At 40.0% G+C, this 22,582-nt stretch overlaps 1 protein-coding gene across 3 annotated transcripts; it reads left to right on the forward strand.

The window, feature by feature from the left end:
* The first annotated feature begins 1,624 nt into the window (after window positions 1-1,624).
* LOC131258019 (F-box/FBD/LRR-repeat protein At1g13570-like) lies at window positions 1,625-22,039 on the forward strand. 3 transcript variants are annotated; one of them, XM_058259040.1, is made up of 4 exons: window positions 1,625-1,768; window positions 17,761-18,597; window positions 21,040-21,195; window positions 21,492-22,039. In XM_058259040.1, exons 2-4 carry the CDS (start codon window positions 18,490-18,492, stop codon window positions 21,507-21,509), a joined length of 282 nt encoding a protein of 93 aa, XP_058115023.1. In that variant the 5' UTR covers window positions 1,625-1,768; window positions 17,761-18,489; the 3' UTR covers window positions 21,510-22,039. The 3 variants fall into 3 exon arrangements, 2 of the variants coding, with proteins under 2 accessions (XP_058115023.1, XP_058115022.1); XM_058259039.1 differs by having other exon boundaries at window positions 1,627-1,768; window positions 21,529-22,039; XR_009177771.1 differs by lacking the exon at window positions 1,625-1,768 and adding an exon at window positions 15,572-15,707 and having other exon boundaries at window positions 21,529-22,039.
* The last annotated feature ends 543 nt before the right edge of the window (window positions 22,040-22,582 follow it).

Below are 22,582 nucleotides of genomic sequence, written 5' to 3' on the forward strand. Positions count from 1 at the left end.
CGTATAATAGATTTATTTATATCCTATTATGATAGAGTCACTTTGACAGGACATTGGCAAGGGATGGTGAATCAGGCCTCTCCAACTGAATGGTCCCCACCCTGTATGGACCAAGCAGCCAAACTAAGGACAGCCATGTTGCCATGGGCTATCAGCAGTAGGCCACAATAGGTGGGCTGTCCTAAATTGTCATTCCCCTCGGAGGAATGTTCTATCACAAGTCATAGTTTAAAACTCTAGGAAGTCTAGATAGATTCGCCCAAAACTGATTCGACAGTCCAGGTGTACTATGAATATTTCAACTATGGCCGTTTAATTACCACATTTTCAGCTCACTTAAGCTTCGGATACAGCTCATTTTTTGCAACATATCCTTAGAATGAACTCAAAAAACCAAAGGACGGGAGGAATTTTCACAAACATCACAGTAGGCCCCACCTGAGTTCCCAGCGCAGGAACTCCGTGCGAAAGGCTTCCGCAGGATATCTGCGTTCAGTAGCCAAATCGCTGTTAAAGTGACGTCACCAAGCTATGTGGACCCCACCATGATGCATGTGTTGTATCTACACAGTCTGTTCATTTGGAAAGATTTTATAGCATGAGAAAAATAATAAGATAAATCCAAAGTACAAGTGGACCCTACCTTAGAAAACAGTGGGGACAAGGACATCCACTATTCTAAACTTCTTATTAATGGGTTGGATCTAAAAAATACATCATAATGGGCCCTATAAATGTTTCAACGGTGGGTGCGACTGCTCACACAGCTTTCTGTGGTGGGTCTACTTTAACTTTATATCTATCTCATTTTTTTTTATATAACAAATGGTTGGACGGTATAGATATAACACATGGATATAACACATGCAACTAACACATGCATCATGGCAGGGTCTACGGAGCTTAGTGACGTCACTTCAGTGGCAATTTGGCTACTCAACCGGTCGGTATCTAATCCGCGTCCCTTGCCCCCCTGACACAAGCCAATGGCTGATGGTCGGTGCTATGTGTGCCCCACCACGGGGCAGGACGGGCGCTGACTGGCTGCTGACAGTTTGAGTCGGAGACTACTACGGAAGTGACGCCACCAAGTTATGTGACCCCACCATAATGTCTGTTTTGTATCCACCCCGTCCATCCATCCAAAGACATCATTTTAGGGTATGATCCAAAGAATTAGCCACATTCAAAGCTCTAGTGAACCCCACCACAGAAGACAGTGACGTCAACCGTTTAAAACTTCTAAAGGCCACAAAAGTTTTCGATCAAGTGATATTTGCGTTTTCCTTTCTTTAATGTCTTTTTAAATTTTGAACAGGCTGGATTTCGAAAAAACACCATGGTGGGCTTAGAAAGGTTTCAATGGCAGGCATCAATCTTCCCCTGTTTTCTATGGTGGGGTCCACTAAAGCTTTGGATCTGCTTCATTCTCTAGCTCATGCCTTAAAATAATATTTCAAAATGGATGGACGTTGTGGATAAAACACATACATCATAGTGGGGTCCACAGAACTTGGTGACGTCACTTCAGTAGCGAGTCTCGCTACTCAACCGGTCAGTATCTAATCCGCGTCCGGTAGGACGCAATCCGCGGCTTACCGAGGTCGGTGCTGGGCTATACATAATACAATCCGAGTCTTCTAAAAGAAGAGAGTACCGCTGCAGTAGAGAGAGAGAGAGAGAGAGAGAGAGAGAGAGTAGAAAAGAAGAAGACGACGACATCAGGGTTGCTGTGACACACGTGTGTAGATCCGATCTTTTACTTCAGGTGGCCCACATTCTTTCCAGCACCAAAAATCATTTATTTATTTATCCGAGTCTACCCGTTTCCGGTCAAGTCGACTTTCAGTTTTTAAAGTTTTAAACCATGGAACACAAAAAGTTTTCGAAGAGAAGACTATGGTGTGAGTTTACCACACCTATGAGGCATATGTGCTCGTCCATGCATCCAATCCAGATTGTGGGCCCCATTGTGAATGGAACATTAGTGCCGGATGATCTGAACCTTCAAATGGAGAAGCACAGGGAAAATGGGGTTGGTCCAAATTCCGTAAAGCGAAATCGGATGGTTAAGATCGTCCAATCAGTTTGATTTTTGTCGTCATGCTCCAGTTCCGATGATGCCCACAATATTAACGGTATGGATCGGGGTACATGTAAGCCTTATGATGTGTAAAATATTCAGAATATCCTTGCCTTTCTGTTTCTGTGAGTTTCAAACAAACCCCCCAAAATTTGTACCCCCCCAAAATCAGGCCCATCCAACCATCATCTATGCATGATATCATAGATTGTGATAGTCTCTTTGACCATATTGTGGGAGGGATGGTGAATCAAGCCTCTCCACCTGAGTGGGCCCCACCATGGATGACCCAAGTAGGGCAAACTGAGGGCAGCCATGATGCCAAATGGACAGTTACGTTGGAATTTTCACATTTTCCACATGTGGCTGGTGGATTTCCAAACGTTGGAAACTGTTAGAATAAATGTAGTTAACGACGGCATATTAAGTATTTTACATAAGTGGCAGTGACTATGTAAGGAGGTGTTGTGTATCCGATTACAGCAAGTGTGCAGCAAGAGTGCAACAGTGAAATAGTTACACTATTTGAATTTCTAAATTTCTATTTGTTTTGATATCTCTCTTCCTTCTTACAAAATCAGTTTTTCTAAGTTGTTTTAAGGCTTTGTAAAGCTGATAAATTTGGTTTGAACAACCAACAAATTGGTATCAGAGTGAGACGATCTTGTGGGACCAGGTATGATCGTTTTGCTCTGATACCAGTTTGTTGGCTGTACAAACCAAATTTATCGGCTTTACAAAGCCTTAAAACAACTTAGAAAAACTGATTTTGTAGGAAGGAAGAGAGATATCAAAACAAATAGAAATTTAGAAATTCAAATAGTGTAACTATTTCACTGTTGCACTCTTGCTGCACACTTGCTGTAATCGGATACACAATGTGCCTTTTTATAGGCTTTTGCACCTATGTGAAATACCTAATATGCCCTCATTCCATTAACTACATTTACTCTATCAGTTTCAATAGCCATAACGTGTGGAAATTGTGGAAATGGTGGAAATTCCAATAGCCATAACGTGTGGCTTTTCAATCATGTGAAAATTCTAGAGGTTGCTGGAGTATCCGAACCATCCATTTAGTTTGAACGTTTCAACACTCCCCTTCAAACCAAAACCGGTTTCATTCCAAGCATTGACCTTAGTCGTCTAAATGTATCAGTCGGTAATGCCTTGGTGAATATGTCCGTGACCTGTTTAGTGGTGTGACAGTACTCCAATTTCACCACTTTCTGCTTTACTTGATCTCTTAAGAAGTGATACCTAGTATCGATGTGCTTGCTCCTTCTATACTGCACTGGATTTTTGGCAAGCTCGTTTGCCGACTTGTTATCCACATATATGACTGTGAATTCTTCCTGCGGATGCTTCAGCTCCTTTAGCAGGTTTCTCAACCAAATCGCCTTACAGACCGTGGATGATACTGCCACGTACTCTGCTTCACATGTGGACAAAGCAACAACACTTTGCTTCTTTGAGTTCCATTTTAAAGCAGTCGATCCAAGATAGAATACATAGCCAATGGTGCTCTTTCTTTCATCTTGATCACCTCCCCAATCACTGTCTGAGTATCCATATAGAATTGCCTCATCATCGTATGGATAAAAGAGATCGAATTCCATTGTTCCTTTGACGTACCTGAGAATTCTTTTTACGAGTAGCCAGTGTGATTCTTTTGGTGCTTCCATGTACCTACTTAGAAGCCCAACATTAATGCGGGGGCATTTTCACACCGGCTCGAGTGGGGTCACTGTTGGATGCGGTACACTCGGGGTGGGTGACCCATGCGATTTGGGGCTCATGGGGGAGGTCTGTTCGAGACTCCTTACCAGGGGGTGATTAATGCGCATTTCATACCGAGCTCGAGTGGGGTAGCTCGTGGGATGCGGAGACACACTCAAGGTGGGCGACCCATGTGATTTGGGGCCCACGAAGGGGGTTCGGCCGAGGTCCTAACCCATGGTATGTGGGGCTCAGGCTACGAGATAAAGGGATTAATTCGTCATACTCTAACAATTTGAGTTTTTAGAGCAAGTGGTTAATTGTCCCGCATCAAATTGGTATCGGAGCGGGAGGTCTCGTGTTCGAGATTCCTCACCGGGGTGATTAATGCAGGGGCATTTTCACACTAGGCTCGAGTGGGGTCACTGTTGGATGCGGGGCACACTTGGGGTGGGTGATACATGCGATTTGGGACCCATGGGGAGGTCTCATGTTCGAGACTCCTTACCAGGGGTGATTAATGCACATTTCACACCGGGCTCGAGTGGGCTAGCCTGTGGGATGAGGGGATATACTCGGGGTGGGCACCCATGTGATTTGGGGTCCACAAAGGGGGATAAAAAAGACCGAATTCCAATCTTCCTGTAACATCCCTGAGGATTCTTTTTGCGGCTAGCCAGTGTGATTCTTTTGGTGCTTCCATGTACCTACTTAGAAGCCCAACACTGTAGACGATATCTGACCTTGTGATTTTTGAGGTACCTTAGGCTTCTAATCAAACTTTTGAACATAGTCCAGTCAACGCTTCTTCCTTCTGTCCTTTGTCAATTTTAAGCCCGTTTCTACAGGCGTATTTACGACATTGCAATTGGCCATCTTGAACTTTTTAAGCAATTCCTTGGCATGCTTCTTCTAAGATATATAGATGCCACTATGTTGTTGCTTCACTTCAATGCTATAAAAAAAGGACATCAGACCTCCGTCGGTCATCTCGAACTCCTTAAACATCGCCTTCTTGAATTCATCAAACATTGGTTGGCTGTTTCCTGTAAACAACAAATCATCAACATACAGGCATGCTATAAGCATATCACCATAAGCATTCTTCTTGATGTAAACTGCATGCTCATATGAACATTGGGCGAAGTCGTTCTCTTGAAGATAGTTGTCGATACGTGCATTCCAAGCATGCGGAGCTTGCTTCAACCTATAGAGGGCTTTCTTCAGTCGATACACCTTGTGTTCCTCCCCTTGAACAACAAAACCTTCAGGCTGGTCAACATAGACCTCTTCTTTCAGAATTTTATTCAGGAATGCAGATTTCACATCCAGTTAGTAGATTATCCAACTGTGATGGGCTGCAAGGGAGATAATCATCCTCACAGTGTGAAGGCAAGCAACAGGAAAAAAGGCTTTTTCATAATCCACCCTATATTTCTGTTTGTAACCCTTTTCTACGAGTCTTGCCTTACAGCGATCAATCTCACCATCAGCATTTCACTTGATCTTGTACACCCATTTCACGCTAATAGTTCTTTGGCCCTGAAGAAGTAAAGTGAGATCCCATGTATGATTTTTCTCAATGGCCTGGATCTCCTCTTCCATAGTCGTCCTCCAGCATTCTTCTTCTACAGCATCCTCAAATGTAAGAGGCTCGTGGTCCGCATACAAGCAGAACAAATTTACTTCCTCAATTTCGGCGTATATATTGTTGAGGCTTCTCATTTTGATAGGAGCCAAGGATGAAGGAGAACTGGACGATGACATGCTGACTGAATTTTGATTTGATGGAATACTTCCAGAGGAGATGGAACGTATTGCTGGACTTCTGCGTGCAGACGGTTCAGCGAAAGAGGGTGTTGCAGGTGTCTGTTCCTGGTTCTCATGCTTATCTTCTTCATGTTCTTCAACTTCGACTTGATTTTTTTGGCTGAATCTTCCTCGTTCCATTTCCAGGCTTCTTCCTCGCAGAATACTACATCTCTACTCACCCCCACTTTATTGGTTAGTGGGTTGTAGAGTTTGTATGCCTTTAACTCTTCACTATAGCCGATGAAGATGCATTTCTCGCCACGATCATCAAGCTTCTTTCTTCTTGCTTCTGGAACTTGAGCGTAGGCAACACATCCAAAGATCCTTAGGTGCGCCATGCTTGGCTTGTATCTACTCCATGTTTCTTGCGGTGTCTTAAATCTGACACTCTTGGTCGGACACTTATTGAGAAGATAGTCAGTACATGTAACTGCCTCTACCCAGAAATTCTTAAGTAGACTTTTCTCCTTCAGCATGGTCCTTATCATGTCGAGAATGGTACGGTTTTTCCGCTCTGCAATTCCATTCTGCTGTGGCGTGTAGGCTGCAGTATGCTGTCACTTGATTCCTTGATCCTTGCAATACTCTCAAAAGGCATTTGAGGTGTACTCTCCACCTCTGTCAGATCTGAGTACTTTAATTTTGTGATCACTTTCAACTTTAACATGAGCTTTAAAAATTTTAAAAATAGTAAAAGCAGTCTCAAGTATGCACGACTCACACACATGTTCTGGAGCTTCAATAGTAGGTAAGTCATGCACCATGCTTGATGAGGACACAAGTTTCAGGCTACTGAAATTTAGATTGCCAAAGCGAAGATGCCACATCCAAGAATCATTCTTTGCTTTTACATAAAAACACTTCTCGAGCATTGTGTTTATATGGAGAGGAAACATATGATTCTTTGCTATTTGAACTTTCTCAATCAAACGTCTATGTATATCTCTTATAGAAAAAGTAAAGAATGATTCTTGGATGCAGCATCTTCGCTTTGGCCATTTAAATTTCAGTGGCCTGAAACTTCTGTCGTCATCAAGCATGGTGCATATGTTGCCTACCATTAAAGCTCCAGAACAAGTGTATGAGGCGTGCACACTTGGAAAATAACAAAGGAACTCTTTTCTGAGTGGAGTATCGGTTCGGTCGAATTTTTCTCCCGATCATGATGAACGGTCCAGATCACCTAGATGGTTGATCCTAGTGGGCTACATTTCAAACGAACGACCCTCGTTCGTCACTAGCAAGAAAGCGAAAAAGGGAGAGGAATCCTCTTCAATTTGGAAGTTGTCGGGAGTTTACCCCAGGTTCATGCGCTGGTGTACACACGCAATGGGTGTGTGGCTCACGGTGATGTTTTAGCAAATCTACTCTGTCCATTCCACTTGGTGGGCCCTATCATAGACTTTGACCAAAGATCAGGTGGGTCCAAAGCTTAGGTGGGCCATACTCTTAAATTTCTAGTTCTAATGGCGGATTTCTGTCAATCTAATGGTTGGATAATGCTGAATCTGAATGTCAGCGGTTAAAAGGGTCCTAGGGACCACTCAGTTGGGAATCAATGGTTGAGTTGGGGATTAGATGTTATAATATGTTTTTAGAGTGTTGTATATTATTATTACAATATTATTACTATCATTTATATATAATTTTTTGTCATGTTGTGGGACACTTTGTAGGTTATTAAAACTGTCCATCTCATGATTTTATATTATTAAATATTTAACTATTATTATTATTATTACATATACATTTTTATTTATTTATCTTTTTATTATACCTACATGAAAGACGTGGGACTACTCATTATTCGTCATTTAGCTACATATCCTAATGTTAAGGTTACTTTGCATTAAGGTGAGCCACGCCACATGAACCTCTAGTTACCAAATGACGGTTTAGTGAGCATCCAAACAATTCAGCGATTGAATTGACCAGCATTTAATTATCAATAACCCTTGAGATCCTAAGAAATGTTTAGGTGTGATCTGGGAGTTGGATATGAAACCAGATAATCTGATCTTTGTTTTCAAATGATGGATCATCCTATGAGACATTGTAAACTTGGTGAATGGTGGATTTCATGATTCAGGATTGTAAATCCATAATGGTCAACTAGATTTGTCCATCAATGAAGTTGGGATCCTAAGAAAATAGATCTCTTTGGTGGTATGATGATCCATCTTGGAAATCCACGGATAAATAGCTTGATGTATGAATTGGGATTGCTTTTAATAGTTGAATTTAGGCTAGAATGCACGTAAATGTTTACTTAAGCTAGGTTTGCATTTATACCAAATTTGGTTACACAGTAACACCCGAGTACTAAAAAGTATGGGGTGTTACAGGTCACCTCAGGTCGGTTAAACCCGCCCTCTGTGGGACCCGCCCTGACCTTTATCTAATATGTCCGCAATCTCAGCCGAAGATCGTGGAAACCAACTCCTACACGGCTCACCCCGAGATTCTAGCCAAAGATCTGCCACGCAAGGAGTCAGAATCCTACTATGATCTGCCCTTGCATGCCAAAACAGGGAGAAGCGCCCTCTACGCCACCACCTCTCCCCACCTATAAATAAGAGTACCCCCGAGAGTGAAAGGTACGCACAATTCCTAAGCCTTAATCCTCAATACTCGACTAGACCCAAAGTCCTTTCCTAACTTAGGCATCGGAGGGTCCCTTGTTTTTAGCCAAGGTCTTCCTTACCCGTTCATTGTGCAGGTTTGCAAGTCCAAAAAGGGTGGACCAGATTTTTGCATCAACATATATGATTAGTTCGAGGATTGTGTTGGGAGTTAGGTGATTTCAGTGATTTGGTGGACATTTCAAGGCCCACTCTATCAATACCACTAGTATACCCCATGAGAGCTTTTGGGAAGTGCATGAACAATTGGACAACATGTTCGCAAACCTCCAAATTGAGACCATAACTGGAATCATTGGCAACAAAAACGAACTGAGATTCATAAAGTTTGTACTCGTGAATGCATCGTTGCTTGAGAAGATACATATATATTAAAATTAGTGCAATGGTAGCTCATGAACATTTGAGGATTTTTAAAGATTTGATGGGATTCCAAAAAGCTTTAAAACCAGCTAGGATCATCTTCAATGAAGAGTTTGTGTGTTACATTCGACAGGGATGAATAGCTCTCAAAAAGTAATCTATTGAGTCTCTCCCAAATAGCTGGATCATAGTTGCGATGATTTACTTCATGGGCGAGGTCTTTAGTTCAAGTTAACGATAGCCTCAATAAAGATTAGGTAGTGTATTTATCTTTTATACTTGTTATTTAGAGCCAGTGGGGTGCATACTTGTAATTTCATTGTGGCCGTTCATTAGACATAACCTAACATGAACATTTCAATACATTTTTTCAAGTGTCATTTAAATGTGTAGAATATCAGGTACATTCATCAAGTGGGATACTTTGAGTGTACTCTGTTGATAGATGTCTTAAATATGTAATGCATCAATCCGTCGATGATAGGTTCGATGCCATCGAGTAGACTTCGAAGTCATCGTAGTCGGCTCGATGCCATCAAGATTTTTCAAAATATATCAATTTGGTTGTTGTACACTTGGTTGCCTTTTTCGATGTTATCGACGACTATTTGATGTCATCAAAGATTGTTCGATGCCATCGAAGGCATGGTCGATGTCATCAATAAGATTCGGATTTTCATATTTGGTCGCTGGAATATTTTGGCATTATTTCGATGTCATAAAAGTGGCTTCAATCTCATTGAAGGTTAAGTTTTGATGACTTCGAAGTATGTTCGATGTCATTGAAAGTTTCCGCACATATTTTCGCAGATTTGCAAATTTGCGGGATTTGTTTCTTATTTTGATTGAGATTCTCTTAAATGCTATATACTTGGGTGTAATCAGGATTGGGAGGTATCTGAGGTTTTCTAATTCATTCCTAGGGTTTCAAGGGCTTGTAAAGGGAGATTCGAGGCTTGTTCGAATCAGGTATTCTTTATATCTCTTGTAATTTCTGATTTCATAATGATTTCTCTTGCTTTGTGACATGGTTTTTCCTGTTAAACTCGGAGTGTTTGCATTGTGCTTGCTTGGTGTGATTGGATCACTTCACTTGATTCATCTTGTGTACTTCCGTTGTCCCCCAACATACTCATGCACAGCGGTGGCCACAGTTTGATAGTCCAGATTGCATGCATGCGTGTCATGTGGTATGTACACGAATGAGTTGCTAATGCATCAATCTCATGATGAAAGGGAATTGCATCCTACCTCACTAAAGGAAATTGGTTTAGGCAGGGGTTTGTATGGTCCACCATGTTGTATGAGTTTTATCCATGTCGTTCATCCATTTTTTTTCCTATCATTTTAAGTGTAGTAGGCTAAAATTGAGGCAAATCCAATGCTCAAATGGACCACACCATTGGTAGCATCGTTGAGGTGATAATGAAGCCCACTGTTTGAAACCTTCGTTGGGCCCACCATGATGTTTATTCATCATCTAACCTCTTCACAAGATCACATGGACCTGGATGAAGGGAAAACACAAATATCAACTTGATCCAAAACTTCTTCGGCTACCAAGAAGTTGTTAATGGTGAGCATTCAATCCCCACTATGTGGTCCACTTAATCCTTGGATATGCTCATTTTTTATTTCATATCCTAAAATGATCTTTCAAAATGGATGCACGGTGTGGATTAAACCCAAACGTCCCTGTGAGCCCTGCAGAATCCACTTCCCAATCTCACACTATAGAGAAGCTCATATGTGATGTCTTGTTGAACATTTATGATTAGATTCGTAGAAAAGTTTGCTAATACAACTCTTCTCATTCCCAATCGTACCAATTTGGCACACATGTGAGAGATACATGCCATCCATATGGTGCCAGCCATGAATTGAATAGTTATACTTATCAAAGTGGGCCACATGAATAGGGTTGTACACGAACTGCGTTAACTCGGTTAGCTCGCTCGACTCGACTCAAAAAAGCTCGATTCGAAACTGAGTTCAAGCCGAATCGAGCTGATTTTTTTAGCGCAAAAAAATTTCGAACCGAGTTCAAGCTTGCCCGAGCTCGACTCGACTCGGATCGAACCCAACTTGAATCGAACTCGGTTCGGTGACTCGGTTACTTTGATATTGATGTTGTTTACCAAGAGTTTGATAAAATAACTCAACGAAGTGTCAGTTGGTGGCAAGGAAGGTATGTTTCATCAAACAAATATGCTTTTTAAAAAATTTTGATGTTGCTTATAAGGTGTTTGATGAAATACCTGTAAAACCACTGTTGTTTTACATATAGTGAAAATTTGAAGGTGCAGTTAATGTGTTCATGAAAATGCTACATAGGCAAACTCAGCTCGATCTTAGCTTGAACACGACTCAAACTGGCCCGAACTGCTGACCAAACTGAGCTGAGCTAGCTGGTCAGGCGACCAAGCCGAGTTTGACCTAAGGTCAGCTAGTGGCCGAGCCGAGTCAAGCTATGCCAAGCTCGGCTCGGTTCGACTCTAGTACACCGCTACACATGAATGTTGAATGTGGACATGTGGCCTACCTTTTCTTGGGCTAGCTGCCTAGTTTTTCTTTGTCCCACCTGCTGAGTTGATTGACCTGATGGTATGGCCCACTTGATCTTGCAATACCTTTTCAAAAATGTTTTGAGCATCTTTATGCATGTGTTTTTGTGCATTTATTTGTTTGGATAGTGACTTACATTAGTATTGTAGTACTGTAAAATTTCACATTATATATAATTCTACAACATTTGTTTAAATATATAATTCATCAATGCAATTGTAATAAGAATTTGAAATAGGTACCCTTTTGAAAGTTCATAAATAAAGGTAAATGGAAAATGGAATTGGAAGTAAATGGTGGTAAATGAACTGCAAGTAAATGGCTTGCTTAATTATATTTGGAAGAGAGTAAATAAAATGCATTTAAAATTTAAATTCAGGTAGTTCATTTTGATTTTGATTTTGATTTTTATTTTACACTTTTATTATTGTTTTAGGGCAAATAAAAAGGAGAAGGACATAACTCGAATTGAGATTTCCCGAGACTCGTCTAGTAAATTGAGTCTTGCATCCAATCTGTGTGGATTCATTTCGGGTCGAGTAGGCTTGTGGAGAGGTTTATGGGGTGAGTTTACCACACTTATGAGGCAAACATGCTCGTCCACGTAATCAATCCAGATTGTGGGCTCCATTGTCGATGATGCATAGCCCAAGAGTTCAGAGTTATAAGATGATCTAAACTATCAAATGGAGAGGAATGAAGAAAATGGGGATAGTCCGAATTCAGTAAAGTGAAACCAGATGGTTAAGATTGCCCAATCTGTTTGATTTTTTGAGCCATACTCCAATTTGGATGTGTCTATAATACTAATGGTATAGATTGGGGTACATGTATGCCTTAAGTAGTGTAAGAGGGCTGTTCCTCTACAAGCCTTTATAAGGTGGAGCCCACAGGAGTGTGTGCATGGCATCCTAGTTGTTCATCAGGGTTGCCCTACCACAAAATTTTGGAACCCCCTAACAAAATCAGGCCCATCCAACCATCATGTCTGCATTGTATAATAGATTTATTTATATCCTATTATGATAGAGTCACTTTGACAAGACATTGGCAAGGGATGGTGAATCAGGCCTCTCCAACTGAATGGTCCCCACCCTGTATGGACCAAGCAGCCAAACTAAGGACAGCCATGTTGCCATGGGCTATCAGCAGTAGGCCACAATAGGTGGGCTGTCCTAAATTGTCATTCCCCTCGGAGGAATGTTCTATCACAAGTCATAGTTTAAAACTTTAGGAAGTCTAGATAGATTCGCCCAAAACTGATTCGACAGTCCAGGTGTACTATGAATATTTCAACTATGGCCGTTTAATTACCACATTTTCAGCTCACTTAAGCTTCGGATACACCTCATTTTTTGCAACATATCCTTAGAATGAACTCAAAAAACCAAAGGACGGGAGGAATTTTCACAAACATCACAGTAGGCCCCACCTGAGTTCCCAGCGCAGGAACTCCGTGCGAAAGGCTTCCGCAGGAAATCTGCGTTCAGTAGCCAAATCGCTGTTAAAGTGACGTCACCAAGCTATGTGGACCCCACCATGATGCATGTGTTGTATCTACACTGTCTGTTCATTTGGAAAGATTTTATAGCGTGAGAAAAATAATAAGATAAATCCGAAGTACAAGTGGACCCTACCGTAGAAAACAGTGGGGACAAGGACATCCACTATTCTAAACTTCTTATTAATGGGTTGGATCTAAAAAATACATCATAATGGGCCCTATAAATGTTTCAACGATGGGTGCGGCTGCTCACACGATTTTCTATGGTGGGCCTACTTTAACTTTATATCTATCTCATTTTTTTTATATAACAAAAGGTTGGACGGTATGGATATAACACATGCATCATCGTCCCCAAAAAGTTTTTAATAGTCAACGTTCATTCAACACTGTTTCCTGTAATGTGGTCCACTTGAGATTGGGATATATCTCATTTTTTGTGTCATATCATAAAATGATCTATAAAAATAGATGGATGGCATGGATGAAACATATACATCATGGTGGGGCCCACAGACTACCGAACACCAGCCATTGGCTGGTGGCAGGGGGAGTAGCCAATCCGTTTCCCTTCGGTGGGAAGGGATTGGCTACTCCCCCTAACACTAGCCCCATCGGTGGTCTGTGGGCCCCACCATGATGTATGTGTTTCATCCATTCCGTTCATCCATTTTTAAAGATCATTTAAGGGCTTCATCCTAAAAATAAAAGGGATATAAATCTTAGGTGGACCACACCACAGGAAAACAATAGTGATTGGATATCCATCATTTAAATCCTCCTAAGGCCCACTGTACTGTTTATCTAACATCCAATCTATTGATTAGGTCATAAAGACCCAGATGAAGGGAAAAAACAAAGATCAGCTTGATCCAATACTTTTATGGCCTCCAAAAAGTTTTTAATGGTCGACGTTCCTTCAACACTATTTCATGTAATGTGGTCCACTTGAGATTGGGATATACCTCATTTTTTGTTTAATATCATAAAATGATCTATAAAAATAAATGAATGGCATGGATGAAATATATACATCATGGTGGAGCCCACCGACTACTGAACACCAGCCATTGGCCGGTGGCAAGGGGAGTAGCCAATCTGTTTCCCTTCAGTGGGAACGAATTGGCTACTCCCCTGACACCAGCCCCGTGGCTAGTGTTCGGTGGTCTATGGGCCCCACCATGATGTATGTACTTCATCCATTCTGTTCATCCATTTTTAAAGATCATTTAAGAGCTTCATCCTAAAAATAAGAGGGATAAATCTTAGGTGGACCACACCACAGAAAAATAATAGTAATTGGATATCCATCATTTAAATCCTCCTAAGGCCCACTATACTATTTATCTGACATCCAATCTGTTGATTAGGTCATAAAGACCTAGATGAAGGATAAAAACAAAGATCGGCTTGATCCAATACTTTTATGGCCCCCAAAAAAATTTTAATGGTCGGCGTTCATTCAACACTGTTTCTTGTAATGTGGTCCACTTGAGATTGGGATATACCTCATTTTTTGTGTAATATCATAAAATGGTCACATAAGGCTAAGGCTTTAAGAGGAAATCTGCATCCCCAGAAGATTGCTACATTGGAGGGGAAACGGATTGGCTACTCCCCCTGCCACCAGCTCGATGGATGGTGTTCGGTGGTATATGAGCCCCACCATGATGTATGTGTTTCATCCATTCCGTTCATCAATTTTTAAAGATCATGTAAGGGCTTCATCCTAAAAATAAGAGGGATATAAATCTTAGGTGGACCACACCACAGGAAAACAATAGTGATTGGATATCCATCATTTAAATCCTCCTAAGGCCCACTGTACTGTTTATCTGACATTCAATCTGTTGATTAGGTCATAAAGACCCAGATGAAGGGAAAAAACAAAGATCAGCTTGATCCAATACTTTTATAGCCCCAAAAAGTTTTTAATGGTCCATGTTCATTCAACACTGTTTCATGTAATGTGGTCTACTTGAGATTGGGATATACCTCATTTTTCGTGTAATATGATAAAATGATCTATAAAAATAGATGTACGGCATGGATGAAATATATACCTCATGGTGGGGCCCACAGACGTGGCAGGGGGAGTAGCCGATCCGTTTCCTACTTAGGTGGCGATTTGGCTACTGACATTGTCAGCATCTAATCACGGAGCTTAGTGACGTCACTTCAGTGAGGATTTGGCTACTGACATTGTCAGTATCCAACCCGCGCCCCTTTAACAAGCCAATGGCTGAGTGCTATGTGGCCCCACCCGGGGCAGGACGGGCGCGGACTGGCTACCGACAGTTCGAGTACGAGACCACTACTGAAGTGATGTCACCAAGTTCTGTGACCCCATCATAATGCACGTTTTGTATCCACCCCGTCCATCCATCTGGAGAGATCATTTGAGGGTATGATCCAAAGAATTAGTCACAAACAAAGCTCCAGTGGACCTCACCACAGAAAACAGTGGGGAGAGTGTTGTCACCGTTAAAAACTTCTAAAGGCCACGAAAGTTTTTCGATCAAGCTGATATTTGCGTTTTCCCTTCTTTAATGTCTTCTTTAAATTTTGAACAGGTTGGATTTCGAAAAAACATCACGGTGAGCTTAGAAAAGTTTCAACGGTGGGCATCAATCTTCCCCTGTTTTCTGTGGTGGGGTCCACTAAAGCTTTGGATCTGCTTCATTCTCTAGGTCATGCCTTAAAATAATATTTCAAAATGGATGGACGTTGTGGATAAAACAAATACATCATAGTGGGGTCCACAGAACTTGGTGACGTCACTTCAGTAGCGAGTCTCGCTACTCAACCGGTCAGTATCTAATCCGCGTCCGGGTAGGACGCAATACGCGGCTTACCCAGGTCGGTGCTGGGCTATACATAATACAATCCGAGTCTTCTAAAAGAAGAGAGTACCGCTGCAGTAGAGAGAGAGAGAGAGAGAAAGAGAGTAGAAAAGAACAAGACGACGACATCAGGGTTGCTGTGACACACGTGGTGTAGATCCGATCTTTTACTTCAGGTGGCCCACATTCTTTCCAGCACCAAAAATCATTTATTTATTTATTTATTGTTGTTGTTTGAAAGAAAGAAAGAAAAAAAGAAAAGGGTTTTCGGTTTTATCCGAGTCTACTCGTTTCCGGTCAAGTCGACTTTCAGTTTTTAAACCATGGAACACAAAAAGTTTTCGAAGAGAGGACTATGGTGTGAGTTTACCACACCTATGAGGCATCGTCCACGCATCCAATCCAGATTGTGGGCCCCATTGTGGATGGAACATTAGTGCCGGATGATCTGAACCTACAAATGGTGAAGCACAAGGAAAATGGGGTTGGTCCAAATTCAGTAAAGCGAAATCGGATTGTTAAGATCGTCCAATCAGTTTGATTTTTGGCGCCATGCTCCAGTTCTGATGATGCCCACAATATTAACGGTATGGATCGGGGTACATGTAAGCCTTATGATGTGTAAAATATTCAGAATATCCTTGCCTTTCTGTTTCTGTAAGTTTCAAACAAACCCCCCAAAATTTGTACCCCCCAAAATCAGGCCCATCCAACCATCATCTATGCATGATATCATAGATTGTGATAGTCTCTTTGACCATATTGTGGGAGGGATGGTGAATCAAGCCTCTCCACCTGAGTGGGCCCCACCATGGATGACCCAAGTAGGGCAAACTGAGGGCAGCCATGATGCCATGGGCTATCAGCAGTAGTGCCCAACAGGTGAACGGTTCTAAATAATTATCACTCCCCTTGGAGGAAGGTTCTATTATAAATCATTGTTTAATAACTCCAAAACGTTGAGTTGACTCGACTTGACCAGATTTCACTAAGACTAAGAAAGAGATCATGATGAAGACTCCATTTTAAACTCCTATGTTCAGGAAAAAAAAAATTCTGTAATTTCAGACGATGAAGAAAAATAATTCATTTATTGGGGAAAATTTATTTTTGTAATTTCCTTTTAAAAAAAAAAAAATTCTCCCTATTAAGGCACTCAAAGGAATATTTTGGTAAATAAGAAGAGTCAAAGCATAATATCATCTGCTCTCAGGAATTGTAGGGTAAAAAATCTGAAATAAAAAAATAATAATAAATAACTAACTTTTGGGGGCAATTTAAATAAGAGAGATTGGTAGTTGCCAATAGCCATTGATAAATTGAGTAGAAAGTCAAAAAGATTTAATGAAGACATTTATTTATACATAGGTTGATTGTAAAGGTAGATTTTGAGAGAGGCAAAGAACACTATTCCTATAAAAATTATAATTATTTGAATTAAAAATATTCTATTTTAACCTTCTTCTTTTTTAATATAGCCCAAGGCTCACGTTCCGACCAGCTGTCATGAGAACTTTTAAGAATTTTTTGAGAACTTATCTCATATGATATGAGTGTGAGATTTGAATCATCCAACTGATACAGCACTGCATCAAACCATCAAGTCCCAACTTTTATATTGATTCAAAAGTTTAGTAGGCCATGACAAAAGAGATTGGCAAATCAAGAGAGGAAACTGTTTTGTTTTGCTATGGCCTACCAAAATTTTAAAACAAGGTAAATGTTGCCCTAAAGGTTTCATGAGGTTTTGCATCACGTGCCTATATATATATATATATATATATATATATATATATTGCTCGCCTGTGCAACTTCAGAATTTGAATCATCCACATGGTGCGGCACCCCTTGAAACTCAATAGGCCCAATTTTCAGCCTGATCCAAAACTCTAATGGGCCATAGCAAAGAGAAATGCAAATAAAGGGAGGAAACTGTTTCCTTTTACCATGGCCCACTAGAGTTTTGTATTGGGCTGAAAGTTTAGAGTGATGAGGTTTAAGGGTGCCACATCAGGTAGACCGTTTAGATTCTGTGCCCAAGACACGTGTGCAAAGGTGCGCTTGGGTGCTCACATAAGGTGGGCAGGTGAGCATTCATATATATATATATATATATATGGTGTTATTTGTTACATCAGGATGTATTCTAATAAACCTCTATAGAAAATTATCATTTCTTGCACTTTATAATGGTAGATTTTTAATAAATTTGCTTGCATTGTTGGATAGGCATAGAGGCATCAAATCCTCAGTACATGATGAATTCGCGCAAAGTCCAATGTCAAAAACTGGATATGATGAGCCACCTTCCACCAAATGTCATTGATGTAATCCTCACATGCTTGCCTTTGAGAGATGCAGTGAAGACAAGCATCTTATCGCATGATTGGAGGTACAAGTGGGTCACGATTCCACATCTGATATTTGACAAGCAAAGTTTTCCAACTTTGGATGATTATTCAGAGCTGGGTGAGCTTAAGCTCATCAATGCTGTTGATCAAGTTCTCTTACTACATAGAGGCCCAGTTCATGAGTTCATTTTTGAGATTTACATAGAAAGTTCTGCCGCTGTCGATCGATGGCTACTTCACCTCTCAGATAATGGTGTGAAGAGTTTCATATTTTATAGTTTGCGGGTGGAACGTTATAAGGTGCCTTCTTGTTTATTCCGCTACCAAAACCTCATTCATCTTGAGGTATCCTATTGCATCTTCAAACCGCCTAGAAAGTTCGAAGGCCTACGTAATCTCAAGACCCTTTATCTTCTAGACATTACCATTGACAACTCATTCGAAGGCTTCATTTCCAAATTCCCTCGAGGAGTTGATACTGAGGAATTTTGACGGTCTCACTCGTCTTAAAATTCAAGGCCCCAAACTCCTTTACTTGGAAGTTCTTGGTAAATTAAAATATCTCTTTTTTGAAAATATCCCGCTTGTAGCAACTGCAATCATTAATATGTTGTCAGTAAATGAGTACAAGAAAAGTATGGAGTCCACTCTGATCAATGTTTTTGGTTGTCTACATGGTGTTAAGCAGCTCACTCTTGAAGGTTTTCTTCTACAGGTAACAAAATTATATGATTGTTGTAAAATTTCTATTGAATAAATGTTTATTGTACCTTTCAAACTTAAATTACTCTTTTCATACTACATTTACTTTGATATAGATATTAAAGTATAGTATACTTACTACATGTAGCTTCTTAGATGGATTCATATATATATATATATAGCGCAGTGGTGATGCTGTTAGAGCCGAGTTAGGCATGGTAACTATGCATGTATATATAGAGCCCTCTTATGGCTGCATCTCAGCCTATTGTTTATCATTTTATGGGCATCCCAGACAACAAATTTTCAAATGTTTCTTCATTTCAAAGAAATAATTCCGAACTAGTTTTGCAGCAAACATAAGCTAAGCTTTTCCCATCAAAACTACTTATTTTTTGAACTACTAAAAATGCATTCTTAAGAAATGTGTGCCAACAGCGCTAATGCATTTATTTAGGTTCTTTTTGGGCATGGATCCCACCGAATTGGTATTTAGTTATAATCATGATCTTAGTTCTCTGTATCAAATTTTTGTGCATCAATAAGCTCTTTCCTCTACTTAATTGCAATTTCAGATATTTTATATTTTTAAAAAATGGATTTTATGAAACCGCCATTAGACAGAACCACCCAAAAAAGATTCTTTAGATGTCAGCATCCACATTTTAAGACTCTCTTTATTTTACCACTTTGCATCAGAATCAAGTTATGGCTGCTAGCCATGGCGTGCTATAACAGCCATTACGGGGTTGTAAAGGCTATTACATAGAAGTAACGGTGGCAACCGTTATATATTACAGGGTCATAAGGACCCAAATGACCTCCCTGGTAAAGCTGTAACGGCTCCATAAAAGTCTGTTACAGGGCTGATAAAGACTTTCAGGTATTTTTTCAAAAAAAAAAAACTAGAGACTATAACAGTTGTTATAGCTTGTATCATAAAGATAACAGTGGTGTCCGTTATGTCAATCATTACCATTATGAAATACCTTGCCACTAGCATATTTCTAAAATAATGATGATACCTAAGTAGCAATATATTGGTATATATTGATGGAAGAATTGGTCCATTTTGTTGTCCACCACTTTGAACAGTTCAGATGGTTGTCCATATGCTTTTAACACCGACTTTTGAATGGTGCATGACATTGACCACCTAGTGTTGAAAGGTCTAAATCATTGTTTGCCCCAAAAAAAATAAAATAATAAAATTAAATTAAATTAAAATTAAAATTAAAAAAATCACCCAATAAGTTGTTAGAAATTAATTGTTTCTTGTACACAACGGAGGATAGAAGAAAAAGATAACGAGATGATCAGATCTATCAGGTTCAAGGCTCGGCTTGAATAGTCAATTTCTCAAGACAGATTTGCTGCCCTTTTTCTGAAAATTTCAGTAAGTGCAAACGAAGGAAATCTGCAAATTGTCTTCAGGATACAATAAACTCTCAATTTGAATTTCAACACGAAAATTTGTATATTTAAGTGTTGAACAGATCTCTAGTTTTGATACCGATATGCCTTTAAGACATTTAGAAAAAACTTAGCAAAAGGTCAAATTGAGATTAATTGCACAAAAGATTATATAATCTTAAGAATTAAAAGTATTTACTTCTAAATTATAATATCCAGGATTTATATCAATTGAAAGTTTATGGATTTCTTCTTGAAGAGATAATAATGTGTCTCTTCAAGAAATTTATACTCATTCACAGCAAACAATAGCCTTTCATGAAAGGACATGAATCTTTGTTTTATGGCAGTTATTTCTGTACCCATTCAGACATAAACAGTTATCCAACAGTAAAAACTGTATCCACATAAGCGACATGTGGCATAGGTGTCATATGTACAATCATGTCACAATTACTCTTAATCAACAAAAAGGTAATAAAACATCAGGGTAGACCCTAGTTCAATTCTAGTTGTACTATAGCCCAAAAAGTTTGAACCATGTGCCAAAAAGACTAAGGCCTTTATTGCTCCTTGCGACGATGCAAAGTGCTAAGTGCGCCTGATAAAGCACCAAAGCAGCCCTACAGCCCACGCCACGTGCGTGCGGACCTTGAGGAGATTTGAACTCTGGTTGCATAAGCAAAAATCCCTTCTCTTACCAATTGACTATACACACTATTTATGAAAAGTTTAAATAATTAATATATTTATTTACTTTTTAAAAATAGCTTTTATTTTTGAAATTTATTTTTATTCTAAAAAACACAGCGTGAATGACTCGGTTCAAGTTGCGTTGAGTCACATCAACCAAGTCAGCAAGTTGTTTCGTTGTCACTTGGCTCGAATTCAAGTTTCAAGTCAAGAACAATGGTTTTGGCTGCCAGGAGCAGTCCCATCAGGCTCAGCCTGGGGTTTTAAAAAGCTGATCTCAATTCTCAATTTTCAATGCAAATGGACTGTCTGCAAACTAATATTTTTTTTTTCATGAATTGCATCATAGTTTTTAGCTGCAGGTAATGTACCAGAAAGGCTTCCAACTATGTATAATCATCTAAAGAATCTGACGTTGAATATAAATTTTGAAAATCTGGATCAATTATCTGTGGCTCTTTGCTTATGTGGAAGCTCTCCAAACTTGCAGGAAATCAATGCCAAGGTGAGTTACTTGGAATGTTTTTTCTTTCTTTCTTTTTTGACTATTTCTCATAGAGTCCTCAAGCAACAACACGGGGAATAAATTGAGAGTGGACGACTGCTGTCGATTTGCATTCGGGGCTGACCATGATACCTATATATAATATAGGTCATTGCAACCCTTCATGGTGTGAATATTGGTCAGGCAAAAAATCAGACAGTTTCGCAACTCAGATGGGCCCCAGTGAATATTAAGGGTGTCCATCTCTAACTTGTTCCCATTTCTGTGACTTTTGATCTTGATTCGGGTGATTACAGTCTAACAAACTTGTTTGAGTTTTGGTGACATTTCAAGGTCCACTCAACCAATGCTGCTAGTATGCCCCATGAGAGCTTTTGGGGAGTGCAAGAAGGTTTTGATGGCTTATTTGCAAACCTCCGGATTGTGACCGTAAATGAAATTATCGGCAGCAAAAACGAACTGTGTTTCATCGAGTTTGTACTCGAAAATGCGCCTGTGCTCGAGGAGATGAATTTAAAGATTAGGGAACCGGTAGATAAAGCACATTCGAGGATTTTCAGAGATTTGATGGGATTTCGTAGAGCTTCACCACGAGCCCGGATCATCTGCTTGGGGAAGTAGGTTTGAAAAAGGATTTTATATTGTCTAGGGTTAGGCCAGAGTCATTTGCGGTGCATTCTACTTTAGTTTTGTATCTGCCTATTTTTGGACTCATACCAAGTGGGATCCAAGTGAGATAGCACACAATCCACTCCCCCCTTTTCACTTTTCCCTATGACTGGCCCACTTGAGAATCTTTCTGCATGTATGCATTGAGAATTACATAAGAGTAATATATTGAAAATGTGCCATTACTATAAATACATAAGTTTGTAGTCAAAGACATGTCTAATAAAAGATGGGTAAATGAATTTGTAACCATTACAATTTTATATTACATTATATAATAAATTAAGAGCTTACCATGTTGTATATATTGAATCTAGACCAATAAAAATCAATCTATTGTACAACACAAGTGTGCCCCATAGAATTCAAGGGTGTGCGTCCCCCTCTCTACTTGTTCCCTTCAACTTTGGATCTGGCAGAGTATCAGGCATGAGGGTTTTTTGGAGGTGACATGTCTGAGTCTGATGGATGAGTTGGATAGACACAGATTGGGTACTACCCAACCAGGACCTAGCTAGAGATATAGTTGTGGTAGGGGCTCTGTGAGGTCCACTGTGATGTATGTGTTTCATCCATACAGTCCCCATTTTGAAAGATCATTTCAAGACATGAGCCGAAAATGGAGGTTGGTCGAGTAGGTCAAACACCATTAGTGGGGATTGAACTCCTACTGGCGGAAACTTCCTAGGGCTACTGTAGTATTTATTTTCCATTCAAG

The sequence above is a fragment of the Magnolia sinica genome, chromosome 10 (assembly GCF_029962835.1).
Source record: "Magnolia sinica isolate HGM2019 chromosome 10, MsV1, whole genome shotgun sequence".
NCBI classification, from domain to species: Eukaryota; Viridiplantae; Streptophyta; class Magnoliopsida; order Magnoliales; family Magnoliaceae; genus Magnolia; species Magnolia sinica.